Raw genomic sequence first — 27,299 nt, forward strand, 5'->3', positions numbered from 1 at the left:
AGGCTGGGTTCACACTGCGTTTTTAGCATACGTTTAACGGATCCGTTTTTTTTAACGGACAAAAAAAATTGTTTTAGCAACGTTTTTGTGTCTGTCAAAAAAAACAGGTCCGTTTTGATCCGTTTTTTTTATAATGGAAGTCAATGGAAAAACGGATCAAAACGGATGCACACAAACGCATCCATTTTTGCAATCCGTTTTTCATCCGTTTTTAAAAAAAAAAAACGGATGAAAAAAACCGATTGCAAAAACGCAGTGTGAACCCAGCCTTACCCTACTGGTACATAGTTTTCAATAACGTTTTTACACTCGTGTATCCCTTTTTTCCCAAAATATAATTTTTAATACTTATGTTTTCTTACAGCGGACATTGATGATATGAAAATCTGCTACGTGTTACGAGACAAAGAAAATGCAACAAGTGATATTTTTCACTTTGCTGTTGAAGACAGTGGTGAGTACTTTGCTTAATATATCTTAGATATTCCGAAGTTGTTAAATATCCAGATTACAAAACCAAGAAGGGAATAAATCTCTAATTTAGTGTATTTGGTGATTTCGACCTTATATGCCGCTGCTCATATGGATCCCAGGTCCCGCTGCGTGGTTTAGCTGCAGGATTAGCACAAGGAATTGTCCATTAAGCCAATTAGTGGTCACAGTGGTGACTAGTGTTATGGTGCGTTTACACAGGCAGATTTATCTGACAGATTTGGGAAGCCAAAGCCAGGAATGGATCTGAAAAGAGGAGAAATCTCAGTCTTTCCTTTATGACCCGTTCCCTGTTTCTGGTCTGTTCCTGGCTTTGGCTTCAAAAATCTGTCAGATTAATCTGCCTGTGCAAACGCACCATTAGGGTCCATTTACACAGAAAGATTTTCTGACAGATTATCTGCCAAAGATTTGAAGCCAAAGCCAGAAACTGACTATAAACAGAGATCAGGTCATAAAGGAAAGACAGAGATTTCTCCTCTCCATTCCTGGCTTTGGCTTTAAATCTTTGGCAGATAATCTGTCAGATAATCTTTCTGTGTAAATGGACCCTTATGCTGGGTTTACACTGAACGATAATTGGCCCAATCATACGATTAACGATGTCGGAGTAACGATTTTGTTTCCATAACGATCAGCGTTTAGTCGGTACGATATATCGTACGGAAAAATCGTTTTGCGATCGTTTTGCGATCGCGCGCCCGCAGCCCGGCCCCCCGCTCGCACCCCGGCCCCACGATCAACCGCAGCCCCCTGCGCTGCCCTGATCGCCACTCCCGCCGCTCCGATCGCCACCCCTGCCACCGCTCCGATCGCCACCCCCGCCGCTCTGATCGCCCCCGCCACGAGCATACGTTACCTGCTCCGCGTAGCAGGTCTTCGAAACCCCCGGCTCCCCTCTTCAGTGCATTGATTGGCTGAAGAGGTGAGCCGGGAATTTCAAACGGCTCCTTTTCAGCCAATCAGTGCTCCTCTTCAGCACTGATTGTCTGAAGGGGAGCCGTTTGAAATTCCCGGCTCCCCTCTTCAGCCAATCAATGCACGGCAGCACTGATTGGCATAAGAGGGGAGCCGAGAATTTCAAACGGCTCCTCTTCAGCCAATCACTGCTGCCGTGCATTGTTTGGCTGAAGAGGGGAGCCAGGAATTTCAAACGGCTCCTCTTCAGCCAATCAGTGCTGCCGTGCATTGATTGGCTGAAGAGGGGAGCCGGGAATTTCAAACTGCTCCTCTTCAGCCAATCACTGCTGCCGTGCATTGTTTGGCTGAAGAGGGGAGCCAGGAATTTCAAACGGCTCCTCTTCAGCCAATCAGTGCTGAAGAGGAGCACTGATTGGCTGAAGAGGAGCCGTTTGAAATTCCCGGCTCACCTCTTCAGCCAATCAATGCACTGAAGAGGGGAGCCGGGGATTTCAAAGACCTGCTACGCGGAGCAGGTAACGTATTCTCGTGGCGGGAGCGATCGGAGCGGCGGTGGGGGTGGCGATCAGGGCGGCGGGGGTGGCGATCGGAGCGGCGGCGGGGGTGGCGATCGGGGCGGGGGTGGTGATCAGAGCGGCGGCGGCGGGGGTGGCAAATAAGCTGGTGCAGGGGCTGCGGATGAGCGGGGGGCCGGGCTGCGAGCGGGACGGCCGGACTTTCGCGCGACGACTGTTTACACGGAACGATCGGAATTTTTTACGAACGACGATTTAAGAACAAGATAAAAGATCAAAATGAACGATTTCTCGCTCGGCGTTCGATCGTTCTCTGCGTTTACACGTACGATTATCATTTGAATTAGATCGTTATCGTGCAAATTCAAACGATAATCGCTCCGTGTAAACCCAGCATTAGCCACTAATTGGCTGAGCGAGACCCGAAAAGGGCTGCACAGTGAGCACTCTGTGAGAACAATGGTGGTGGGGAGTGAGGGAGGTAAGTACTGGTTGTTTTATTTCTTACTACCTTATTGAGCAGAATTTAAAGGGAACCAGTCACCACCAAACATTGTTAATAAAGCTCCTTACACAGTGCCCAAGCATATTTGTATTTCCCGAGTCCCAGCCAGCAAAGCCAAGCTGTATGATAATCCATTCCAACTAATCATCTTGGCGATCCAGGGGTCCCAACTATTCGTGATCATTGTTTACACCTCTCTGTGCATTCACAGCTTACTTTGTTACTGAGGGGTGGGCCTAGGCGCTCACACGAGCACCATCATGTATATTCATGCAGACATACATAGTACAGTAGTGTCCTTTCTCTGGGGTACTTCACATGTCGTAACCAAAATAGCCTCAAACGCATCCCGTCTGTCAACATTGCTGAAAGCATCTCCCAGATTCTGATGCAGCCAAGATCATTGAGATGAAGGGGGACATTTACTAATATGCGACCCTGGCGTACGCCACCAAAAAGATCTGCCCCTTGTCTGTGGTGTACATCAGCCATATTCCCTGCTCGCCTAATGGGGTGCGGGGGACGACAATCTGATTTATTAAGATTAACACCTGGAAACAGACGTAAACCAGGCAAAAAGAAGGGGATGGAGCTATATTTAAGACTACGCTGGACTGTGTCGTAATGAGTTTGGTGATTCTTGGTTCCTTTTTTTAAAAAATCTCTTGAATGTGAAAACTACAAGCTTGATTTCTAGATGTGGTATTGTAGGACTATGTTTACACACCATTTTTAGATTTGTTTTGAGTTTAAAAAATTTTTTGTAAACAAAAACATCTAAGGATTTCAGCCTTTTTTGTCATTTTTTTGCCTATGGATCATGTTGGCCCTTTTGGCAATATCTTTACATTTTTTAAGGCCACAACAAAAGTTTTTGGCCAAAAAAATGTGAGTGTGTGTACACAAAGAGCTGTGTTCAGTAAAATTCAGTGGGGAAATACAGACTATTAAGGGGTGCTTTATCTGTCAAAACAGCCCCAAAACTGTATCTGAACCCAATATTAAAGTGTACCTGTCATTAGAAAAAAAACCTTAAAACATGTTACAGAGACCTGTCAAAAGTTTTACTTAGCCTGGGTCAACAATCAGGAGAATGAGCCGAGAGAAGTGTCCTTCTGACCTGGCCAGTCCCAAAAACTTACATTATGTGATCAAAGTTACATAATACAAAGCCAGAAGGAAACGCAAATATCATGTTCTCTGATCCATTGCAGTCTGAACACTCAAACCCTGACAGATCAAAACTATTGACATGTCCCTGCCACATGTAAAAAAAAATTTCTTTAAAGTGTACCTGTCGTTATAACTTTCATAGTCTAAATTCAGTAGATGTGATATACATTCATTTTTTTAGTTATGCTTTAAAACAAAGCTGTACTTACCAGTAATCTAGGTCCAGTCTCTTGAAGCTTTTGAGCTTTGTGCTGGCTGAAAAAAAAGAGACTAAACACATGAAGTCGTGGCCAGTACAGAGAGTCACAGCTCAATGTATCCATCAATCACATGACTGCCTTCTCTCTGTGAGCGCTCAGATGGCCTGGGATCAGGGCCGCCATCAGGAATTTCGGGGCCCCATACAACCAAAGTGTCTGGGCCCCCCACATTAATAAAAAAAAAAAAAATTGTGTGTTCGCCCCACGCCTTGCTGGGAGGTATAATTTGGTTCAGATCAATTCTAGAGAACTGGCTCATATTCTCCATTTTCCCCAGTGGCTTAAAATGTAACCTCTGTTATACAGTTATAAAATTGTAGAAACTAAATGTGAACAAGGTGCAATTCAAATAGACACTTACTTGTATAGCTGCCTCTTGTGCTCTGTATGCAGTGCATTATATTCACCCCTGCAACGTACAATTTATAGCGTGTCTACAAGCCCAGCGGGGCTCATTATGATGGAGACTAAAACTTATACAAGAGTGGGGTAGGGGTTCCCCTGTATTCAGAATGCTGTTGAGTACTAGGCAATGCCCGGTTTGGGGTTATTGAATTTTGAGGGTCTGGGGGGGCTGTTTGATTTGTATATGTTCACCAATATCCCCCCCCCCCCCCCCCCGGTATGCTCACTAACATAGAATATGTTGATAAGGCTAATATAATGAGGCTGTTCCATGTTAGTGAGCATATACAAATCACACCCCCCCCCCCCCCCAGGCAGACTAGTTTAGCTCACCCAAGCCAGTGATAGCGAATACATGGCGGTGAGAACGCTTTCTAGGAGATCCTGTTTGTGCAGCAGAGGTGCCTTTATCCTGCTGCATAGACCCTCGAAATTCAATAATCCCAAACGGGGCATTGCCGAGCACTCAACAGCATTCTGAATACAGGGGAAGCCCTACCCCACTCTTGTATAAGTTTTAGTCTCCATCATAATGAGCCCCGCTGGGCTTGTAGACACGCTATAAATTGTACGTTGCAAGGGTGAATATAATGCACTGCATACAGAGCACAAGAGACAGCTATACAAGTAAGTGTCTATTTGAATTGCACCTTGTTCACATTTAGGTTCTACAATTTTATAACTGTATAACAGAGGTTACATTTTAAGCCACTGGGGAAAATGGGGTATATGAGCCAGTTCTCTAGAATTGATCTCACACACAGACACCAGCACACATGTATACAGACACCAGCACACGTGTATACAGACACCAGCACACATGTATACAGACACCAGCACACGTGTATACAGACACCAGCACACATGTATACAGACACCAGCACACCAGGGCACGATGAAGTTTGAACTTCTGCAACCTGGAGAAATCACCTGATATCACCTGCAGTCCTATGTAACACCACATAACATAGTGGTATCTCTGAGTACAGATAATGTAGTAGATTTCACCTGCAGTCCTATGTAACAGCACAGATAACACAGTGATATCTCTGAGTATAGATCATGTAGTAGATGTCACCTGCAGTCCTATGTAACAGTACAGATAACACAGTGATATCCCTCTGAGTACAGATAATGTAGATGTCACCTGCAGTCCTATGTAACACCACAGATAACACAGTGATATCTCTGAGTACAGATAATGTAGTAGTCACCTGCAGTCCTATGTAACACCACAGATAACACAGTGATATCTCTGAGTACAGATAATGTAGTAGCTGTCACCTGCAGTCCTATGTAACACCACAGATAACAGTGATATCTCTGAGTACAGATAATGTAGTAGTCACCTGCAGTCCTATGTAACACAACAGATAACACAGTGATATCTCTGAGTACAGATAATGTAGTAGCTGTCACCTCGGGGCGCCCCTACTAAATGATGTTCTACAAAATAAGAAAAGTGTCATACAGTGACTCACAGGTGACGTCTTCTTTGATCTGAGGCGTCACTTTCCCTTTTCCTCTCCATCCGGCCCAGACCTCCATGATGATTCCTTCCAGATACGTTTCATCTTTTCAGAACCTGCGAGACAAACAATTTAGGCTCCGCACATTTCTAGCAACTTCCTTCCCTTTCTCCCTCCTGTAGGTTCCCATAGTAACTGCGCTGTTTGGGATGCCCCCTGTATGTAGGATCCCCTGCTGTGCCCCCTGTATGTAGGATTCCCAGCTGTGCCCCCATGAGCTAATAATGCCCCTAGAGGTGGCCCCCATGAACTAATAATGCCCCCAGAGGTACCCCCATGCACTAATAATGCCCCCAGAGATGCCCCCATGAGTTAATAATGCCCCCAGAGGTGCCCCCATGAACTAATAATGCCCCCAGAGGTGCCCCCATATACTAATAATGCCCCCAGAGGTGCCCCCATGAGCTAATAATGCCCCCAGAGGTGCCCCCATGAGCTAATAATGCCCCCAGAGGTGCCCCCATATACTAATAATGCCCCCAGAGGTGCCCCCATATACTAATAATGCCCCCAGAGGTGCCCCCATATACTAATAATGCCCCCAGAAGTGCCCCCATACACTAATAATGCCCCCAGAGGTGCCCCCATACACTAATAATGCCCCCAGAGGTGCCCCCATATACTAATAATGCCCCCAGATGTGCCCCCATACACTAATAATGCCCCCAGAGGTGCCCCCATACACTAATAATGCCCCCAGAGGTGCCCCCATATACTAATAATGCCCCCAGAGGTGCCCCCATATACTAATAATGCCCCCAGAGGTGCCCCCATACACCAATAATGCCCCCAGAGGTGCCCCCATACACCAATAATGCCCCCAGAGGTGCCCCCATACACTAATAATGCCCCCAGAGGTGCCCCCATATACTAATAATGCCCCCAGAGGTGCCCCCATACACTAATAATGCCCCTAGAGGTGCCCCCATACACTAATAATGCCCCCAAAGGTGCCCCCATGAGCTAATAATGCCCCGAGGTGCCCCCATATACTAATAATGCCCCCAGAGGTGCCCCCATACACCAATAATGCCCCCAGAGGTGCCCCCATATACTAATAATGCCCCCAGAGGTGCCCCCATACACTAATAATGCCCCCAGAGGTGCCCCCATGAGCTAATAATGCCCCCAGAGGTGCCCCCATATACTAATAATGCCCCCAGAGGTGCCCCCATACACTAATAATGCCCCCAGAGGTGCCCCCATACACTAATAATGCCCCCAAAGGTGCCCCCATACACTAATAATGCCCCCAGAGGTGCCTCCATACACTAATAACGCCCCCAGAGGTGCCCCCATACACTAATAACGCCCCCAGAGGTGCCCCTAAAAAAAACAAACATCCTACTCACCTAATCCACGCTGTGCAGGCAGCAACTCTTCCTCCTCCTCTTCGGGCTCCATCTTGCGAGCCGCGGGGACGGGACTTCCGGCAGACGTGATGACGTCACATCATCACGCCTGCCGGAGGGGCACATGATCACGGCCCGGCCTCCCATAGGCTGCTGGTATGAAGTGCCGGCAGCCTATGGGAGAGAATACAGGAGGAGGACGCTGACAGGTCCTTCTCCTGTATTCTGATCGCTTTAATGTTCCGCCCGCTCACTGTGCGGGCGGAACATTAAAGCGATCAGTGCATCCCGAGAAGCTGCGCGGCCGCAGCTTCTCGGGATGCTCAAAAACAGGTGGCAAGGGGGGCCGTGCAGGCCCCCCTAGCGTAGCGGTCGGGGGGCGGCGGCCGGCGGGCCCGCCGGGCCCCCCCTCCGTGTCTATTAGGGTCCGGGCCCCATACGGCAGTACCACTTGTACTGCCCTATCGGCGGCCCTGCCTGGGATACACGGGACTTCCTGTGTTTAGACTCTCTGAAAAAAAAGAGTCAGAAAACAGAAAGTGACGTGTTTTCCATTAAAACAAAAAAAAAAAAAATCCATAATGAATGTAAATTGCAAAGTTGCTTTATTTCACATCTACAGTTGATTTAGATTTTGAAAGTTATAATGACAGGTACAGTTTAAATATACTGTACATGCCATATACCTTATGTTTTAATAGGTACACCCTGGTGCGACATGTTTCAGATTCATCCTCAGGATTCAGACATTCATAGTTCATAACCAGTAGAGAAAAATGTAATGAAGGATCTATTCCAGGTTGCACTTCTCAACAGGTTCATGTGTCTAAGAATGTGGCAGGGGGGCATTTATAAATTAGGTAAACTGCCATAAATACATTGATGTAAGTGTTTTATGTGTTTTTTTCCCATGGTTTTTGGGCCGGGACAGTGGTGCTAGCTTCTATCAGTACATATTATTCTGATGGTGGATCTCATAAATGTCTGATTATAATTTGATGTGGCTTCATAGGTAAACTAAGGATAAATAATCAAAGCAATAGGGTAATTATGTATTTTGGGTAGGCTCACTTCTTTATTACTTTATGAAGATGACTACAGATAAGGCTGCGCTTCTCTCCTGACCTCATTTATAGGCTGTCATAGAGCCAGGAAAGGATTCAGATATTATTCCCACAGGCTGAATACTGAGATATTATCCAATTTGGATACAGATATGTGTGGACAAATTGAACTATTATCCTGTTTCAGATGACAGATCCGCCAATGTGTGCCAGCTAAACCCCAGCATGTGCATCGCCATTGAAAGGGATGGGCTGTTTTATAGTCATCTGCTAGAAAGTGTGTGCAAAGTTCCCCTGGGTTAGTATGGGGGGGGGCAAACTGAATGTAATGCTGGGCTATATAGCTTGAGGTATAACCAGTAGGAAGAGGGAGATTGTGATACTGCTGTAAAGAGCTCTAGTGATATCACAGAAGGGTTGCAAAAATGGTGGGAAGACCGAAAAACAAAAAATATACATATTTCATATAACCACCTTTAGTTGTATGACATCAGCTAGGAGGATAAGGTAAAAATGAAAGAGGCATTGTCATGGAAAAAAAAACTTTTGCCATGCCAAAGAGACTTAAAAAGTCTTGATTGGCCAGGGTGTCAGTGTTCAGACCGCGACCACTCGGGATAATGAGCTGCTGCGCACAGTTATCTTCCAGCGTCCTGTCATGTGAGGAGACACCGCATAATACGAGTCTATGGGGTACGTCTCTTTACACTGACACAGAGTGGGGAGAGGACCTGGTCTAAACACTGTTCAGAGAACCATCCCAATGCAGAAATGGCAAAAAAAAGATGAACTTTTAGCTGTTTTTCTGTCTGGAAATAATTACAATACCTGAAAAAACTGTTTGGAGGCATAGCCTACAGCTGTCATGCTTTTTGTCTTATGTGATGTCGTAATCTGATGAAAAGTCATAAAAAAGTTGTATGAAACCAAAATGGCACCAATTAATGCTACAGCACACCCCTCAAAAAACAAGCATCAAACTCTTAAAAAATTCCTTTAAAAAGTTTTTATTAGGCAAAAGTAATTAAAAAAAAAGAAAAAATGTTATATAATTTTGGTATGACCATTTGGAGTGACTTGAAATAGAAAGCTACCGTGTCATTTTTTTGACAGTGTAACACTAAATTGTGCCATTGGAAAATGAAATTTGTCCCACAGACAAACAAGCCCTAGGCAGCAGTGTCAATGGAAAGGTAAAACAAATTGAAGGGGTTAAACATGACGGAGCAAAACATATAGCTATTCAAAGATAAAAATAAGAGTAGACTAGAAGGATCGTGTGGAGTGTTTCTGTGGTCGGACCTCTGTGGTTATCAGTGGTTGCTAGGTCCTGCTAGAATGAGATAAATACATTATAATAAAGCCAATAGTTTTTGTAAAGTCGAAAGCCCTTTGACCCACCCTGTTAGATTCAGAAGTCTTTGCCCCTTTTCTGGGCACATTACAGTATTTTTTGACATTATTAGCCTCGAATGAGACGACAACCCTGGGGGTCAATAGGATTACTTGCTTATTTTATCTCTAGTCTAGTTAAGACTTCTGTACTTCTCAGCCGTACATAAGAGGATGGTCTTACATATAGTAGATATATCCTCCGGTTGTAGGAACTCTTTGATGATTCACATGCTGACTATACAGTATATTGTTATCAACTCTGCTCTGGGCAAAGTAATGAACTTCACTCATCAGGCAGCAACAAAAAGTCAGTAGACTGCTGATCGGCAGATGTGCTGGAGGCCACAATCTTCTCCATCACACTCCGCCATTTGACACCGGGGCTGATCTGGCGTTTTGCTCTCCCTGTTCGGGCTTGTTTTCCACAGTTGTATTTATCTGACACTGGTGGAAAAAAAATTGCTCAGTCAGACATACAGGATGATGTCACATAGTGACCATGGGATTTATCCGGTTGCATACATCCAGACTCTATTAGTTTTGGCTTGCCACATCTACAGTATATTGGACATTGTATGTATTTAACATAACTTTTTTTTTTTTTACATAAATCGGTCGTTGCTGGCCTGGGGATTCTGGTGGCACAGTCCTTTTTGTCATTGGGAACGTACATATATTTTTACGAAACCGTAACTGATGAAAATCTGTAAAAAAAAATAAAATAATCAATTTAAACCATCCCCACTTATTTAACTATCACCTTCCCCTTTTTGGCTGAGATGCAAAAATTTGGATTACGGGTGCAATACGGAAGCATTATGGATACATTTTTATTAGGATTTCGGACAACGATTGTGGATGATTGCGGACATCATATACATTTTCATTATTATGTGAATATATTACTGATTTATATTATCATATAGATCTGGACTCTAAACTCTAAAGCTCAGTAGCTAAAGGTTCTTTAAGGCAACGGTATAAAATATTTAGAGGACAATGTTTGTCTGGTTATAAAGGAAGTAAGAAGTGACAAGCCATTAGTTATCTAAGTTAAAGCGGCGAGACAGCCATACTCCTGAACAATTTGTAGTCTGCTATTTCATGTCCGCATACAGTGCTTATCTCTTCCTGGTCACTTTGTTCCACCTCTCCACCACAACAATAGTCGACATCAAAGCCCTGTGATTCGCGGTTCAGGTAGATGTTGGCACAAGCTCAACATTGCCAACATTTATTCCTGTGTTCCTGGGATGAATCCAAGTCCTGCAAGAGTAAACACATTACTGAGAGAATTCAAGGACTCTTTTCCTAGCACAAAAAGCTTCTCTAAAATACTTAGCCTGGCCTCTTATGTCTGTCTTTTTTTTAATTTGTTTTGGTTCTTTGCAGTCGCGGTTTGGTGTCATTTTTTGGCAGTTACATGTTTAAATTTTTTTTTTTTTTTTTGCAATTTTGAACTTGTGTATAGTTACTATTTATTTTTTACTGTTTATGCTTTTCTCTTGCAAACATAACTTAAATAGGACTTTCATATCCACTTTATAAGGCCAATGATTCATAGCTTGGCACCGCACAGGGTAATGAGGTTAGCCAAGTGTGGCTGTACAGTAGCCTGCCAGATGCTCGCTCACACCTGCTCAACTTGTCCAAATGCAATTAAAGGTTATTTAATAATGTACTAATTAAATATATCTTGAAGTTTTGGCTTGCGTCCAGTCATCCATAGACACAAAAGAAAGCTGGAAGAACAGTGGGTACTAAATAAAATATTAATTTATCACACGTAAGTCCCATCCAAAGTAGCACTATTTTTCAACTAGATATATAAAGTTGCGTTCCTTTAATAGAAAAATTGTATAATGCTAGAATTAGTTAGGACATACTGATTGGTAGCTAGTTCGCTGCTTTTTTCTGTAGCCACTTGCACCTTTAAAAAAAATGCTGTGACTGCTTACAGAGTTAGAATTTTCAGCCTTAAAGGGGTACTCCATTTAAGAAAGATGTAACCCAGTTCAATCACCTCCCATAATCTAAGCTTGTTTGTAGTAGTTTTCTATTACTTGAATTGGGCTGTTTGACTACAGCACATCTTAACTTACACCGTGAAGCTGCAGAAAATACTCACTTCTTGGTCCTTTCTGTCTAGGCTCCTCTGTCCTTCCCCTCCCTTCTGAGACCCAAGTTACATAATTTCTTTCTCTTCTGTTGTCAGGCAAACTGTAACACCTTATCTGTAACCCCGCCCACCACTGACATCACACCAATTAGTGAGCACCTAGCCAAGGGGCAGGGAAACAACAGAACAGTGACAGCCTCCTGAGTAGTATAGGTGAAAGGAGACACAATTGTTTTTTCTTTCTTTCTCTCTCTTTCTAATCTTTCTATGTACATGGATAGATAGATAGATAGATAGATAGATAGATAGATAGATAGATACTGTGTCAACTGTGCAAAGCAGAAGTAGATACTTGGCAATTGGCTTTGAGGTGCAATGCATGCTGGGAGATGTAGTTTCCCGGCGGGGTGCCATGTAAAACTGTGTGTAAAAGTTCAAATCCGTGCTTGGGAGCAGCATAGACAAGCAAGAAATGTGTCAAATGATCCATGGGGAATCAGTGAGTGCGCCTATATGCTTTTTGTCAATTTTATTTTTTTCTGAGATTTCTGGAGTTCCCCTTTAAAACCCTACAAGGATGTGTGGACTTTCCTACTAAGAATCCCAAGTTGATACCAATGGCATAGGCAACACTTGACATATCCAGGCATGGTACCATAGGAGTAGGCAGAAGATGTAATAGAAGAGACAGACAGAGGTGTGGGCAGGTGGAAGATAAACATCACAGGTAGCAGGCCGTAGGTCATCACAGTTAAAAGGCAGAAGTTCAAGGCAGGCAGCACAAGGATGAGAGGTAATAAGCTGGGTCAGAACTAGGGATGGTCCGAACCGAGTTCGGTTCGGGTTCGTACAAACCCGAACTCTCAGCAATGATTCCCGCTGTCTGCCCTCTCCGTGGAGAGGGTGGATACAGCGGGAGGACCCCCTGGAAAACTGGGATACAGCCATAGCCATAGGCTGTATCCCAGTTTTCCAGGCGGTCCTCCTGCTGTATCCACCCGCTGCACGGAGCGGGCAGGCAGCGGGAACCTGTTGCCGAGCGTTCAGGTTCATACAAACCCCAACCTCGGCAGTTTCAGACCATCCCTAGTCAGAACCTTGAAAATTATTTTCCCTTTAATCACAATAAGGAACCTTTTTGGTAAGGCACAAGGGTATGCGGTAGGGGTCCTTAAACATCAGATCTGGATAGCATCACAAAAACACATTAAACTTGGAAGCAAAGCCACATATAGGTTATATCAGAGGATGCTAAAATCCTCAGTGTTCTCAGAACAGTCAAGCTGAATAGTAAAAAAGGATCAGCCTCACAGTGGTGATGGACATTGCGAGTGGTGAACATGAAATCATTACTGTACAGCCTATATTATAGTTCCGAGCTACATTTATAATTCTGGAGGCATTTCTGAAAACCCTCGACAAGCAGGTTGTCAGACACATCTTGCACAGCTTAGCCGATTCCTAGTGCATCTTAAAAAGCTACAGTGTGTTGTTCCTCTGTTATTCTGCCTGGAAATAGATGAATACATTATCAGCTATGCGATACCATTCCCCTTCTTAATAGGGTATGTCCCTAAACAGTCTGACACTGAACTTAATAGGGCTGACTAGAGCCGGTCTATAGATGCCATGCTATGAGATAATAGTAGAACGCTGCTGAGTGATGAATATGATGAAAAATGTGATAACGGGGAGAAGATGAAAAAGGGGAGTTTCACAAAACTGAATAAAAATTACCCTGGCACTGCTACATCTTGCATATTTTCCCTGGGTCTTGATAAAGAATAATGATTTTTTGGATGTGATCGTCTCTTCTAATTTACCAAACCATGGGCACTGGTAATACACATCTAGCCGTATGGTGGGTGGTCTGCTCTCCAGCTTGGTTTGGACCCAATACAGTAGTTTACATGGATTGATGATGTAGTGCTTAGCTTATCTCTTATTATATTTAGATAGATGAAGTCTTCAAGAGAATATCATTTGTATCCTATTTAAATACCTGGCAATGACCACTACATCTGTTAGTGGTTAAGAGGTAGGAGCAAAGAAAAATTCATTCCTATTGCTTCACGAATAAATATGTTTGCTATAATATATATATATCAGTATCATAGATCAGTCTATACATTTCATTGGATATGGGGCAATGTATGTCCTGTCACTTCATTATTATATTCCTCATTATTACTAATTCCCGTACATACAACCACTGGGACCCCCCTCGATCCCAAAAAAACAGGAAAAAAGTGGTCCTTAATACATGGAGTACACCACACATTTTCTGTACGGGCCTTAAAACGTTTGTGATTGCAGCACTCCCCAAAGAGACCAAATGGTGCACTGGCCGTACATATGCGCATGATCCATTCACCCTTGGCCACAGTTTCCTGTGGATAGGAGATAACTTTGTGAAATTAGAATACACCTTTTAAGAGGAATAGGAGGATAAGGGATAAGAAGTTAATAGCTGGGATTGGGACCGATCGGACCCCTACCGATCCTGAGAACAGGGACGTCCCCGCAATGAATATGGACACCACAGCCTGCACTCCATTCATGATCTTTGGGGCCGCCATTGATATTTCCATGTTCTGTGCTCAAAATTGTTTGGAGGACCCATAGGAAATAAATAAACAATGAGCAATCCATTTATTACAGGAATCACTGCTTCCCTTTTCTCAGGATTAGTGGGGATCTCAGCAGACCCCTGGCTGCAGGACTGATCAAGCTTAAGGAAGGCCCAGTGCAGTGATCACAGTGTTTGGCACTCACTTACTGGTAGTTGACAATGTAGTGAAGAGTTTGTACCTTGATTATTGTTGTGTAAACGTCTTTTAGGCCCATGTCACCACTACAGCCAATCACTGGCCTCGCTATGGGACTTTTGTGGCCAGTGATCAGCTGCATAACAAACAAAACCAGGCGGTAAGGACCTAAGTGGCAGCACTGGAAGTGAAAGGGATGAAACTCATCAGTATAGGTTCTTTTTAAATTATAGAGTGGTGGTGGCAATTCTTTTTAGTTTACTAATCTAGTTTTTTTTTCTTTTTTTTTTTTTTTTAATCTCCTGAGATAACGTTTTCAGTTATAAGAATAAGGGTAGTATACGGGCCAATGAACGCACAATAATAACTGTTAACGAGCTTTACTGGGCCTAGTAAATGGCCAGATTAGCGTTTAACAAGGGCTGCAGGGACATCATTACCGATGTCCTTGGAGCCCTTGCTTAACTTTATACCAGTGCTTCTCAAACTGTGAGGTGGGCCTCACCAGTGAGGCGCCCCCTAGTTGTTGGTGAGGCCCAGCTGAGGAGCCAGTTTTCACAAGAGTGACTATGATCTGCACAGTCCTTTTGCTGTTTGCAAAAATCTCCATTTTAGCAACATTATTATTTCATTTCGTATTTACTTTATTAGCATATAGAGCTTGGGACATGGGTGAAAGCTAGCCCTAGCATTATTTTCAGCTTTTAAATGGACTTTGACCACAGATAGTGAGGCCTGGCACCCTCTTGGTCAGTCTGGTGAGGCCCAGGCATTGTCTTGGTCTGTTGGGTGAGGCTCCAGTAGAAAGAGTTTGAGAAGCACTGCTTCATACATTACCTATCCAGGCTGCAGGACTTCTCTTGCGGTCTTCTCCCCGGGTCCCGCACACTCCAGCTTCAGAGCGGCCTGTCTCAGCTGACAGGCCACTCAGCTAATCACTGGACATGATTGGCTGAGCAGCCTGTCAGCTCAGACAGGCCGCTCTGAAGCTGGAGTGCGTGGGACCCGAGGAGAAGACCGAAAGAGAAGTCCTGCAGCCTGGATAGGTAATGTATATCGTCAGTCTCTGGCCATGCACCCCTATTACACGTAGCAATGCGTGGTCGGCGCCCGATAATTTTTAGGTTCAAACCTATATCAACGATCAGCCGATGATCGTTGTCAACAGCTCATCATTGTATTAATTACACGGAGCGATAATCGGCCGATTATCGTTCCGTGTATTAGCACCCTAAGCATAGAATATTTCTTTGCATCCTTTTACATAGGGAATCATCAGCTGATTACCCCCCAAAAAAATATCCTGAGCATGTCCGATACTTTTTCTGTTAATCCTAGATTCCCATCAGTAGTTTTGTTGAAGTTAAAATACAGATAATCAGGGCACAGACACGGCATCAAGCATATCAGCCGTATGATCTGTACGACTAGAATAACACAGACTGCTTTATACAGACACGGTACAAGACAGAAAAGTTTCTTTCATCCACATAGCAGGAAGAGGTGTAGTAAGAGCAAATATAAAGGAATAACAAAACCCTGAGGTTTTTTTTTTTAGAAAAGATTCTTGATGTTCCACGGAGTGACATAGGATTTCCAGTAGAGAATTTTGAGGGTTAGGGAGAAGTCTGACAACTCAGAAGATGTCTATATAATTTTGTAGCCTTGGGTTACCTGATTCCAACAAATATAGGGGGAGATTTATCAAACATGGTGTAAAGTGAGACTGGCTCAGTTGCCCCTAGCAACCAATCAGATTCCACCTTTCATTCCTCACAGACTCTTTGAAAAGTGGAATCTGATTGGTTGCTAGGGGCAACTGAGCCAGTTTCACTTTACACCATGTTTGATAAATCTCCCCCATAGGGTCTTTTTAAAACCTCAATTATCCACATCCTACACCATACAATCTCCATTTGCTAAATATACCCGGTCTAGTAGACCCCATAGGTGGCTGAAAAAGTTGGACGCGGCCCTCGGGAGCCAATTCTGAGTTGCATGTCTAGTCTTTACTATTTGGTTGAATATCTGGACTTTTCAATGAATAGCCAGAACTTTTTGCGAAATTAGAACAGGTAGTAATTCCGGCACTACCCATACATTTATAAGCTCTCAAATCACGGATGGTCGATCTGTTGATGGAATTAAGCATTTATATGAAGATGGCGAGTGCCGCAAGTCATTTTATCTCTTTTTGCAAAAATAGTTAAGGGGACATGAAACATGTTTAGGGAGTTGTGATTATAAAACTCCTTATACCCCTTGAGCTTAGTAGTCGCCCACAATTTTGTAGAGCTCCCACCCATATGACAATACAGTAAAAAGTATAGATAGTCATTAGAGATGAGCAAACCGGGTTTGGGTTCGAATCCATCCGAACCTGATCGTTCGGCATTTGATTAGCGGTGGCTGCTGAAGTTGGATAAAACCCTAAGGCTATGTGGAAATCATGGATATAGTCATTGGCTGTATCCATGTTTTCCAGACAACCTTAGAGCTTTATCCAAGTTCAGCAGCCCCAGCTAATCAAATGCCGAATGTTCGGGTTCGGATGGACTCGAACCCGAACCCGGTTCGCTCATCTCTAATAGTCATCCAAATAGTAAAACCCCTATATCTTGGAAACAGAGGGGTATAACTAAAAAGTAAAAACAATATTGGAATCTGGGCACCAGAAGCTATAAAATTATATAAAAATTTTTTTTCTTCTGACTGATCCCAGGTAGGCCTTTAGCCTTATCTTTTGGTAGAGAGACAAAGTAGCAGTATCTTATCGGTTGTAAATAAAGTATAATAAAGAATTGTGTCAAATATTAACCTAAGTTGTACCATATCCATGTAGATGACAGACTAGCATTTCCACTTCTTTTTGTGTTAGTTTAGGAGGAGCTGTATAAGCCATGGTGCTCCATGGTGCTGACTTCTCTATGTTCTGCTCATGCTTCCTTCAGAGTCACTAGGGAGAACTTCATACAATAACCTTGCCTTTCAAAAAATTTCTGTCATTTCATATAACACCACTGCCAGCCATCTTGTCCCTGTGCGCACCCATTCTTGCCACCCCATTGTTGTCTTCCTTCAGTTTCGGCACAGCTCTCCCACCCCAGCTGCTTCTGTTCTCTTTTAACATCTTTAAAGTAAAAACAAGAAGAAAAAACAAGGGCACGGGCGCCTCGTGTCTTACTGTGGCAGAGTATGTGGAAAAAGAGTGAATGATCACACTCACCTATAAGCCCCTTGGGCTGTATGCATATCACCCCACCGGGGTAGCTGGAAATCCGTGAAGGTAGGGTGGCAATGGAAAATAGGGACTGCAGCCAGGTGTATCACAAACGGGATACTCCCAAAACCTTGCACTTTGGTGTAGCCTTGGACTTGTTTTTGGGACAGCGCTATCTGCAAGTATCACCCTTTTTTTTTGTTTTGTTTTTTCCTTTTGTTTTTAACATCTTTGACATCCTAACCCTGTCTTAGAAGCATGTGCAGCTACAAGCCTCTTCTACTTTACTTATAGAGTCCCCTTTATACCGACGTGAAGAGTTTAGTTTGGTTGGGGTCTGGGGGTTCCACTCCACACTGATTGTTACAGCTGGGAGAAACCCTTATCTGAGTGCATCTATCCTCAGCTTGCTGTGATCTGCATCTCGTTGCAGAAGATGCCCCATAGACTTATACTCCTACAGTGAGGAGGAAAAAGTGAGGTAGGGAGTGAAGTACTAAAAAGAGAAGTCCAGCCTAGTACTATTTTTCTTTTTTTAAAAGGGGGGGGGGGGGGAATGGAACATAATAACCAGTCGTTACTTACCTCTCCTGTGCCTGCCATCCGCAGCATGACCGACACCAGGACCCCGCCAGTAGCCATTTCATCAGCCGGGACAGGCATTTTTCCCCCGAGCCCTGACGTCATCACAACTCGGGGAAAAATGCCCGTCCCGGCTGATGGAATGGCCGCCAAGACAGTCAGTGACTGCAGCGGCATTCCTCCCCAATCAGTGACTGGTTAAGCAGTCAGTCAATCAACTGGGACGTGACATCAGCTCTGGTTGAGATCCCCAAGCCTGACTGGTCATGCAGTGGTGCTTCGGCACTGAAAAGGCACGGTGAGACGTGAGTTTTTTATGTCCCCCCCCTCCCGCCTTTAAAAAAAAAGTACTTGGCTGGACTTCTCCTTTAAGCACTTCTCCCTGCTCTGTCTACTAATCATTGAGGGTTTAAATATACAGACCGTGACTGGGCAATTTATTTTTTTTAAGTGAAAGGGATACTTTAAGTTTCTTAAAATTAATTTTATTCCTACAATTTGTTAGTTAAACTGGAAGATTTACAGTAATGTGACAAATATGGAAAAAGAGAAAAATATTAGGGAGAGGCAAGTGTGTCCTGTTCGCCACCATTTCGGCCATATAGATGGTATTTAGACGTTCATATCGCTCACTCCTTAATGCATTAATGAAATATTTGGATTGAGGGTATAGAATAAACTAGGTTGCTCGGGCATTGCTGCCACATTCCAGACCTATTTTTCATTACTCCAGTAAGGCCCTTCCTGGAAATGTGGAATACCCATCTCAAAATAGAGCGAAGGGACGGAGCAAGCGATTCAGTTGTGCTGCGAGCTGAAGAGCGACACCATGAACGCAGCAGATGTTTATAAACACACAGCATGGCATCTCTCTCATGATACCCAACCCTTTATACTGGAGGAATGCAACTTTTTTAGCTTTTGCTTTCTGGGGACGTGCATTGGAGTTAATGCCCCTGATGAGATGCAGGTGACTATTTTGAATAGTTTATTATTTAGGTGGTGTTTTTACTATTGTAATGCCATATCAGCCATATCGGCAAAAAAACAGCCTATATAAGTGTCATTTGTTACAATTAGAGCTTTGCTGGCACCTCTCATGTGTTAGAAGAGAGTATATTGAGCTCCCTATGAAGCAGTTGGTATCGGAGATGGGAAGCCTGTGGCCTCCAGCTGTTACGAAACTAAGGCTGCATTCACACTTCCCAAGTTCTGTCTGTGAAACACGGATGACAGGGACGTTGAATGCAAACCCTGGTCTGTTTCCCCAGATGGCATGATGTATCCACCGCATGCCAGTTCTGTCCGTGAAACACGGATGACAGGGACGTTGAATGCAAACTCTGGTCTGTTTCCCCAGATGGCATGATGTATCCACTGCATGCCAGCAGTGGGGAAACTTTTTGAATTGCTTCGGCACTGTAATGACACAGCTGCACGGCGATTCAAAGAGTTTCCCTGTTGATACATCATGGCGTCCGGGGAAACAGACCTGGATTTGCATTCAACGTCTGTGTCGTCCGTGTTTCACAGACAGAACGTGGGATGCGTAAATACAGCCTAAGGCTGGGTTCACACGCTGTAACTGTGCGGCTGTATTTTTTATGCGTCTGTAAATGTGCGGGTGAAACTCCGGCCGTGGGAAAAAATAGACATGCGGCTCAAAACATACGGTCATTTACTTGGAAATCTGGTTCAACTAAAAATAACAAATAAAATGTTAAGAAAGTGATGCAAACACCTCTGGATGCATCTGGGAAAGCAGGGAACACAGTTTACATGAATCGCTATTACCGGGGTTTGCGATCCTCTGCACTATAGCCGATGTCTCTCATGGTTAATATATTGAATTAATAAAACACATTTTCTGTCTAATAAAGTCCCTTTTATTGTTCAATAATTAAATGTAAACGATTCCATCATTTTGCAATTAAATATACTGTTAAAATAAATATATATATAAATAAATGTATATTTATATATATATTTATTTTTTGACAGTATATTTAATTGCACAATGATGGATTCGTTAGAATTAAATTATTGAACAAAGAAACTGTATTTATTTAAACGAAAATGTGTTTTCTTAATTAAATATTAATTAGTACAGGAAGCTCTATAAGCCGGTAATTCATATTCCCGGCAATAGAGCATTCTGTACTAATCATCACTTTACTTTACTCAAAACATCAAATGTTTCTTCTAATTATGTTGTGACAATAACATTATTAGAAGAAACATTTAGAATTATATGTGCGCTCAGCTGATTGGCTGTTCGGCTGAGCGCACATATAATAAGCCGGTCCGCAGTACAGTGACTTCATTGTGCTGCGGACCAGTGAAGAGGACACATCGGGGTGAGTATAGAGCTCTCCCCAATCCCTCCCCAGCACTGCACCCCTCCCAGCAAGGAAGGGGGGTCAGTTAACCCCTTCCTTGCTGGGATGGGTGCAGTCTGACATCAGTCTGGCCCCCCGGGGGTTAAGGGGGATGCAATACATCCTCCCTTAACCCCTTGGGGGTCAGACTGTAAGCAGCGATCTGTAAAGATGCTGCATACTGTAAGGAGCACAACACCGCTCACAATGATGGGTGTTGTGCTCCTGTTTGTGTTTTTTTTGTGTGTTTCTCCCTTTTTGTTTTTCAGATATCGGTATCCTGGGGATTACGTCGGATTCCATGGACTACGTCGATGACCAGCGGTTGTTCTTTGAATTTTTTAAATAAAATGGTCAATGAGGGGTGTGGGGGTGTTTTTATTTGAATAAAAAATTTTTTAGACTTGTGTCTTGTCTTTATTTCTTTACTTTTTAGACTTAGTAGTGGAAGCCGTCTAATAGACGGAATCCATTACTAAGTTGGGGCCTAGTGTTAGCCGGTATAAAATGGCTAACACTAACCCCCTATTATTACCCCAGTACCCAATGCCACCAGGGGTACTGGGAAGAGCCGGGTGCCAGTGGTCCCGGAGCGTCAAAATTGGCGCTCCTGGACCGGGCGGCAGCAGGCTGGTAAGATTTAGGCTGGGGAGGGCCTAAACCAATGGCTCTTCCCACCCTGGTGTTACCAGGCTGCTGTCGTTTGGTTTTTAACCCGGCTGGTTATAAAAATCGGGGGGACCCTATGCGTTTTTTTTTTATTATTTATTTATTTAAAAAAAAACGCATAGGGTCCCCCCTATTTTTATAACCAGCCGGGTTAAAAACCAAACGACAGCAGCCTGGTAACACCAGGGTGGGAAGAGCCATTGGTTTAGGCCCTCCCCAGCCTAAATATTACCAGCCTGCTGCCGCCCGGTCCAGGAGCGCCAATTTTGACGCTCCGGGACCACTGGCACCCGGCTCTTCCCAGTACCCCTGGTGGCATTGGGTACTGGGGTAATAATAGGGGGTTAGTGTTAGCCATTTTATACCGGCTAACACTAGGCCCCAACTTAGTAATGGATTCCGTCTATTAGACGGCTTCCACTACTAAGTCTAAAAAGTAAAGAAATAAAGACAAGACACAAGTTTAAAAAATGTTTTATTCAAATAAAAACACCCCCACACCCCTCATTGACCATTTTATTTAAAAAATTCAAAGAACAACCGCTGGTCATCGACGTAGTCCATGGAATCCGACGTAATCCCCAGGACACCGATATCTGAAAAACAAAAAGGGAGAAACACACAAAAAAAACACAAACAGGAGCACAACACCCATCATTGTGAGCGGTGTTGTGCTCCTTACAGTATGCAGCATCTTTACAGATCGCTGCTTACAGTCTGACCCCCAAGGGGTTAAGGGAGGATGTATTGCATCCCCCTTAACCCCCGGGGGGCCAGACTGATGTCAGACTGCACCCATTCCAGCAAGGAAGGGGTTAACTGACCCCCCCTTCCTTGCTGGGAGGGGTGCAGTGCCGGGGAGGGGGTGGGGAGAGCTCTATACTCACCCCGATGTGTCCTCTTCTCTGGTCCGCAGCACAATGAAGTCACTGTACTGCGGACCGGCTTATTATATGTGCGCTCAGCCGAACAGCCAATCAGCTGAGCGCACATATAATTCTAAATGTTTCTTCTAATAATGTTATTGTCATAACATAATTAGAAGAAACATTTGATGTTTTCATTAAAGTAAAGTGATGATTAGTACAGAATGCTCTATTGCCGGCATATGAATTACCGGCTTATAGAGCTTCCTGTACTAATTAATATTTAATGAATAAAACACATTTTCTTGGAAATAAATTCAGTTTCGTTGGTCAATAATTTAATTCTAACGAATCCATCATTGTGCAATTCAATATACTGTCAAAAAATAAATATATAGATAAATATACATTTATTTATATATCTATTTTTTTTAACAGTATATTTAATTGCAAAATGATGGATTCGTTAGAAATAAATTATTGATCAACGAAAGTGTCTTGATTACAAATAAAATGTCTTTGATTAATTTAATATATTAACTATTAGAGGCATCGGCATTCGGCATCATTGCCGGCTATTTTTGAAGTACTCCGTACGGACCGCCTGTCAATCCACGGCCGCATGTCCAGCCGCAAACAATGGTCTTGTTCATTTTTTACGGGTCCGTTTACGATAGGGCCGTAGATTCAGAGATAGTGTGCACTGTGCAGCCGCATATCCTATACTTCCCAGCATACACACGAACCATCAAAAATACCGCCGCACAATTACAGCCGCACATACAGCCGCACTCTTACAACGTGTGAACCGAGCCTAAGGGCCAGTTCACATGGAGAAAAACTGGGGTAATTCAGCAGCAGAACTCTTTGCAGCGGAATGCCGCCAGCCTCCGTGTCATACCGGCTGTCTATGGGAAGGCTCGCGCGCCTCTTCTCTCCGCCCGGAAGAATGGACATATATTCTTCTGCGCGGAGAGAGGAGGCACAAGCCCTCCCATAGACAGCCAGTATGACATGGAGGCTGGCGGGATTCCGTGGCAGAGAGTCCCACCGCAGAATTTCGCCAGTTTTACTCCGTGTGAACTGGATCTTACTGTCAAGGCATGATGGATATTGTAGTTTTCCAACAGCTAGAGGGCCGAAGGTTCCCCATCCCAGCCTTAGACCCGCTGTACACTCCTATAAATAGTTGGCGTTATCTTGAGCTGACTTTTACATATTAATTTCCCATCATTCTGTTTCTGTTACTGTTCGTTGCTGTTAATACATGTATGCGTCAGTTTGTTCCCGATGGAATGTATAACCCCCGATAGTTTTTCCTAAATACTAAGTCCATAACCGCTTTATAAAAACACAGAACAGGACTAACAGATCCCTTGCAGTAATATTTAGATCATCTCCACATATGACTGAAGGGCTCAATGCTGTAAAATGGCAGGTGTCTCGCGCACCTGGTCGGTAAGGAAGAGAAGGTCAAAAGACCACAAATGGCTTCAAGCCAAATTTTCTTTTCTTTCAGAATGTTTCTTTTACCGCGCTGACACCTGTGCGTCCAGTGGGCTTCTATTTATATATATCTGAAAGCAGGGAATGGTTATCTGCCCAGAAGTCCTGTACTTTACCCCTGCCATATCTTGTCTGCTCACTAAGGATACAACACATTAGTATATAGGTGACATAGATGTTTTAATGCTAAAAATTACTAGACTAGAGACTATGGGGGAGATTTATCAAACATGGTGTAAAGTAAAACTGGCCCAGTTGCCCCTAGCAACCAATCAGATTCCACCTTTCATTTTCCAAAGAGTCTGTGAGGAATGAAAGGTGAAATCTGATTGGTTGCTAGGGGCAGCTGAGCCAGTTTCACTTTACACCATGTTTGATAAATCTCCCCTCAGAAGACTACTAGTGATCTGGCAACAAAAAATAATCCAAAAAGTTGATCACGAGTAGTATACCTAGTTGCTCGTGAAATAAAAAACTGACTATAATAGTCAATGGCCTAGTGAGTCGTGTATGTTATGCACAGAATCGGACAAAGCGGTGAATCCTCTCTATTTCTAAGAACTTAAAAACAAAGGTGTATCTTACTGTCCGTATTCTAGATGATGTAAGGAGACCCTCAGTACCTGTAGTCTTTGGTGCAATAGGTTTAATTCGGTACATTTTGCCTTTCTCTAGTTTGTTTGGAGATAATAGTTTTATTTAAAGGGAACCTGTCACCCCCCGTACCGGGGTGACAGGCTCCCGACCCCCCGTTAGAGACCCCTATACTTACCTCATCCCGCCGGGTCCCGCTTCTGGATTCGGTCGGGTCCCGGAGACCTCAGCCGCTGCAGCCCGGCGCGCGCGCTGAGAGATGAGTCCAACACCCATAGAGAATGACAGGAGAGTCCAGCGCTCCGTCATTCTCTATGAGCGTTGGACTCATCTGTCAGCGCGCGCGCCGGGCTGCAGCGGCTGAGATCTCCGGGACCCGACCGAATCCAGAAGCGGGACCCGGCGGGATGAGGTAAGTATAGGGGTCTCTAACGGGGGGTCGGGAGCCTGTCACCCCGGCACGGGGGGTGACAGGTTCCCTTTAAATACAATTTTAAAGGGGTACACCACTTAAGACAGATTTAACTATGTTCAATCCACACCCATAATCAGAGCTTGTTTATAGTAGGTTCCTGTTACATAAATTGGGATGTTTGTCTGCAGCACATCCTGTCTTACAGCCTAAAGCTGCTGAACATCCTTACTTCATTGTCCAGTCTGTCTCCACTCCTCTGTCCATCCCCTCCCTTCTGAAACCAAAGTCTCACGATTTCTGTCTTTTCTGTTGCCAGACAAGCTGTAACCCCACCCACCACTGACATCACACCAATCAGTGAGCACCTGACCAAAGAGGCAGGGAATCAACAGAACAGTGACAGCCTCCTGAGCAGTATGGGGGAAAGGAAACACAATTTTTTCATCTCTTTCTCTCTCCTTCTAATCTATCTATGTAGATGAAAAAACATAGATAGATATTTTGTTTACAGTCTAAGGCCATGTTCACACAACTTGCAATTTGCAACAACGGCCGTGAATTATGCAAAACATTCGTTGCATTTGAATGAATGGAATCCCGGCTGGAGCATATACACTTAGGGCCACATGTATCATCCTCAGCTGGCGTAGGCTTTCGGCGGTGCGCACCGGCGCGCACGGGATTTATGTAGAGGCAGTTCGCCTCTACATAAATCTCCGTAGCGCCGGAGCTGCGGGGGCATTTTTAAGTCCGGCGTAAAAAACGCCGGACTTAATAAATGCCCCCCATAATATACGCTGTAGCCGGGATTCCTTCCGGCAGCATGAAAAACTGACTTGTCAGTTTTCTGCGTCCACACAAGACATGTCAGTTCACCTAATGGAGTTTGGGGCTCCGGCTGCACGCTCCATTGTGTGCAGCGGTGAATTGGGATGTGGGAGCATACAGATGTGCCCACATTCCAATTCATCAGAAATGAAGAATGAATGAATGGATGCTTGGCAGTTGGTTCTGTGGTGCAGTGCATGCTGGGAGATGTAGTTTCCCAGTCTAGTACTATGATGTAAAACTGGGATCATTTGTAAAAGTTTTAATCTGGGGCTTGAGCAGCGTAAACATGTGGGAAATGTATCAAATGATTTATGGGTTATCAGTGAGTGCACCGATAAGCTTTTTGGGATTTTTATTTTTTATAGCTGGAGCTTTTTATAGCTTTTCGCTGGAGTTTCCCTTTAAGATACAAGAGTACCCTTTTAACTTCCAAAAGATTTGACACTTAGTTTTCTCAAAGTCAAATCTCTCTGATTATGCAGTGACCCTTCCCATATTCCTATATATAGATTTGAAAATCAAGAGTGACAGATTCTATAGAAAGCTGCTGGCATCCTGGGAATTGTAGTTTTGCAACAGCTGTGGATAAAGAGGTTAGAGTCCACTGGCCTGTAGGGTAGGGACCATCCAGGATTAACCGGGTACAGCATTTAGGCATCCAACTGTGGGAAATGACATGATGGATCATCAAAAAGTATGTCATACACTGCTGAATTTGCAAGTTTTTCCACCGACAAAGAATAAAGAGGTCTGTGATTTGTATGGTAGGTACACTTCAACTGTGAGAGACAAAATCTTTAAAAAAATTTATTGCATAAAAATGTAATTGATCATCTATCAACCAGCAAGAATTCTGGCTCTCACAGACCTGTTAGTTTTTCTTTAACCCCTTCCCGCATAACAACGTACCCGTTCGTCCTGCAGCGGGTGGAGGGGTTCAGAGAGGGGTCATTAATAAAAAATCCCATCATATAATAAAAGTTTATTAAATCACCACCCAACCCCTCAGTTTCCCATTTCCTAAATTAAAGAAAAGCATGTTTGGTATCGCCATGTGCGATATTGCCCAAACTATTGAATTATCGCATTCCTGATCTCGCATGATAAAAGTGCAGAATTTTTTGTAACATTAAAATTCTAAAAGTTGTAATAAAAAGTTATCAAAAAGTTGCATATAGGGAAGCAAGCTACCAATAAAAAGTACAGATCATGGTGGATAAAAATGACACAAAAATGACAAAAAATGTCACAACACCTCATAGACCAAAAAATAAAGGCGTTATAAGGATGGTAATAGAGCAATTTAATTTTTTTAAAGGTTTTAATTTTTTAAAAGTCATCAGATTAAATAGAAGTTATATAAGTTGCAACCGTTGTAATTGTACTGGCTTGAGGAACATAGATAACGTATTGTTTCAAAGCATATTTTATAGAAAAATTAAGTCCATCTGCAAAAAATAAGGGCTCATGTGGGTCTGTAGGTGAAAAAAATGCAAGTGCTATGACATGAACATGAGGAGGAAAAAAACTAAAATGCAAAAATGAAAAGTGGCCCGGACGGAAGGGGTCAAGAAGCTCCTTCTGCTCTGCACATTACCTGTATTAACTGTACCTGTTTGAATTTGTTACCTGTATTAAAAACATATATCAATCACGCTCCAACATCTCCACCATGCCCAAAACCAAAGACTTGTCTAAGGGCAGAAGGGAAAAAATTGTAGACCTGCACAAGGCTGATGT

At 43.6% G+C, this 27,299-nt stretch overlaps 1 protein-coding gene across 1 annotated transcript in view; it reads left to right on the forward strand.

Annotated features, from left to right (window-relative positions):
• The window catches only part of FREM2 (FRAS1 related extracellular matrix 2), a 153,270-nt gene that overhangs the window by 13,376 nt on the left and 112,595 nt on the right, over positions 1 to 27,299 (forward strand). Inside the window, exon 2 of the mRNA XM_069969951.1 lies at positions 365 to 454. Coding sequence (XP_069826052.1) covers positions 365 to 454 — 90 coding nt within the window. The remainder of the gene's footprint in view (positions 1 to 364; positions 455 to 27,299) is intronic.

The sequence above is a fragment of the Dendropsophus ebraccatus genome, chromosome 5, assembly GCF_027789765.1.
Source record: "Dendropsophus ebraccatus isolate aDenEbr1 chromosome 5, aDenEbr1.pat, whole genome shotgun sequence".
Lineage (NCBI taxonomy): Eukaryota > Metazoa > Chordata > Amphibia > Anura > Hylidae > Dendropsophus > Dendropsophus ebraccatus.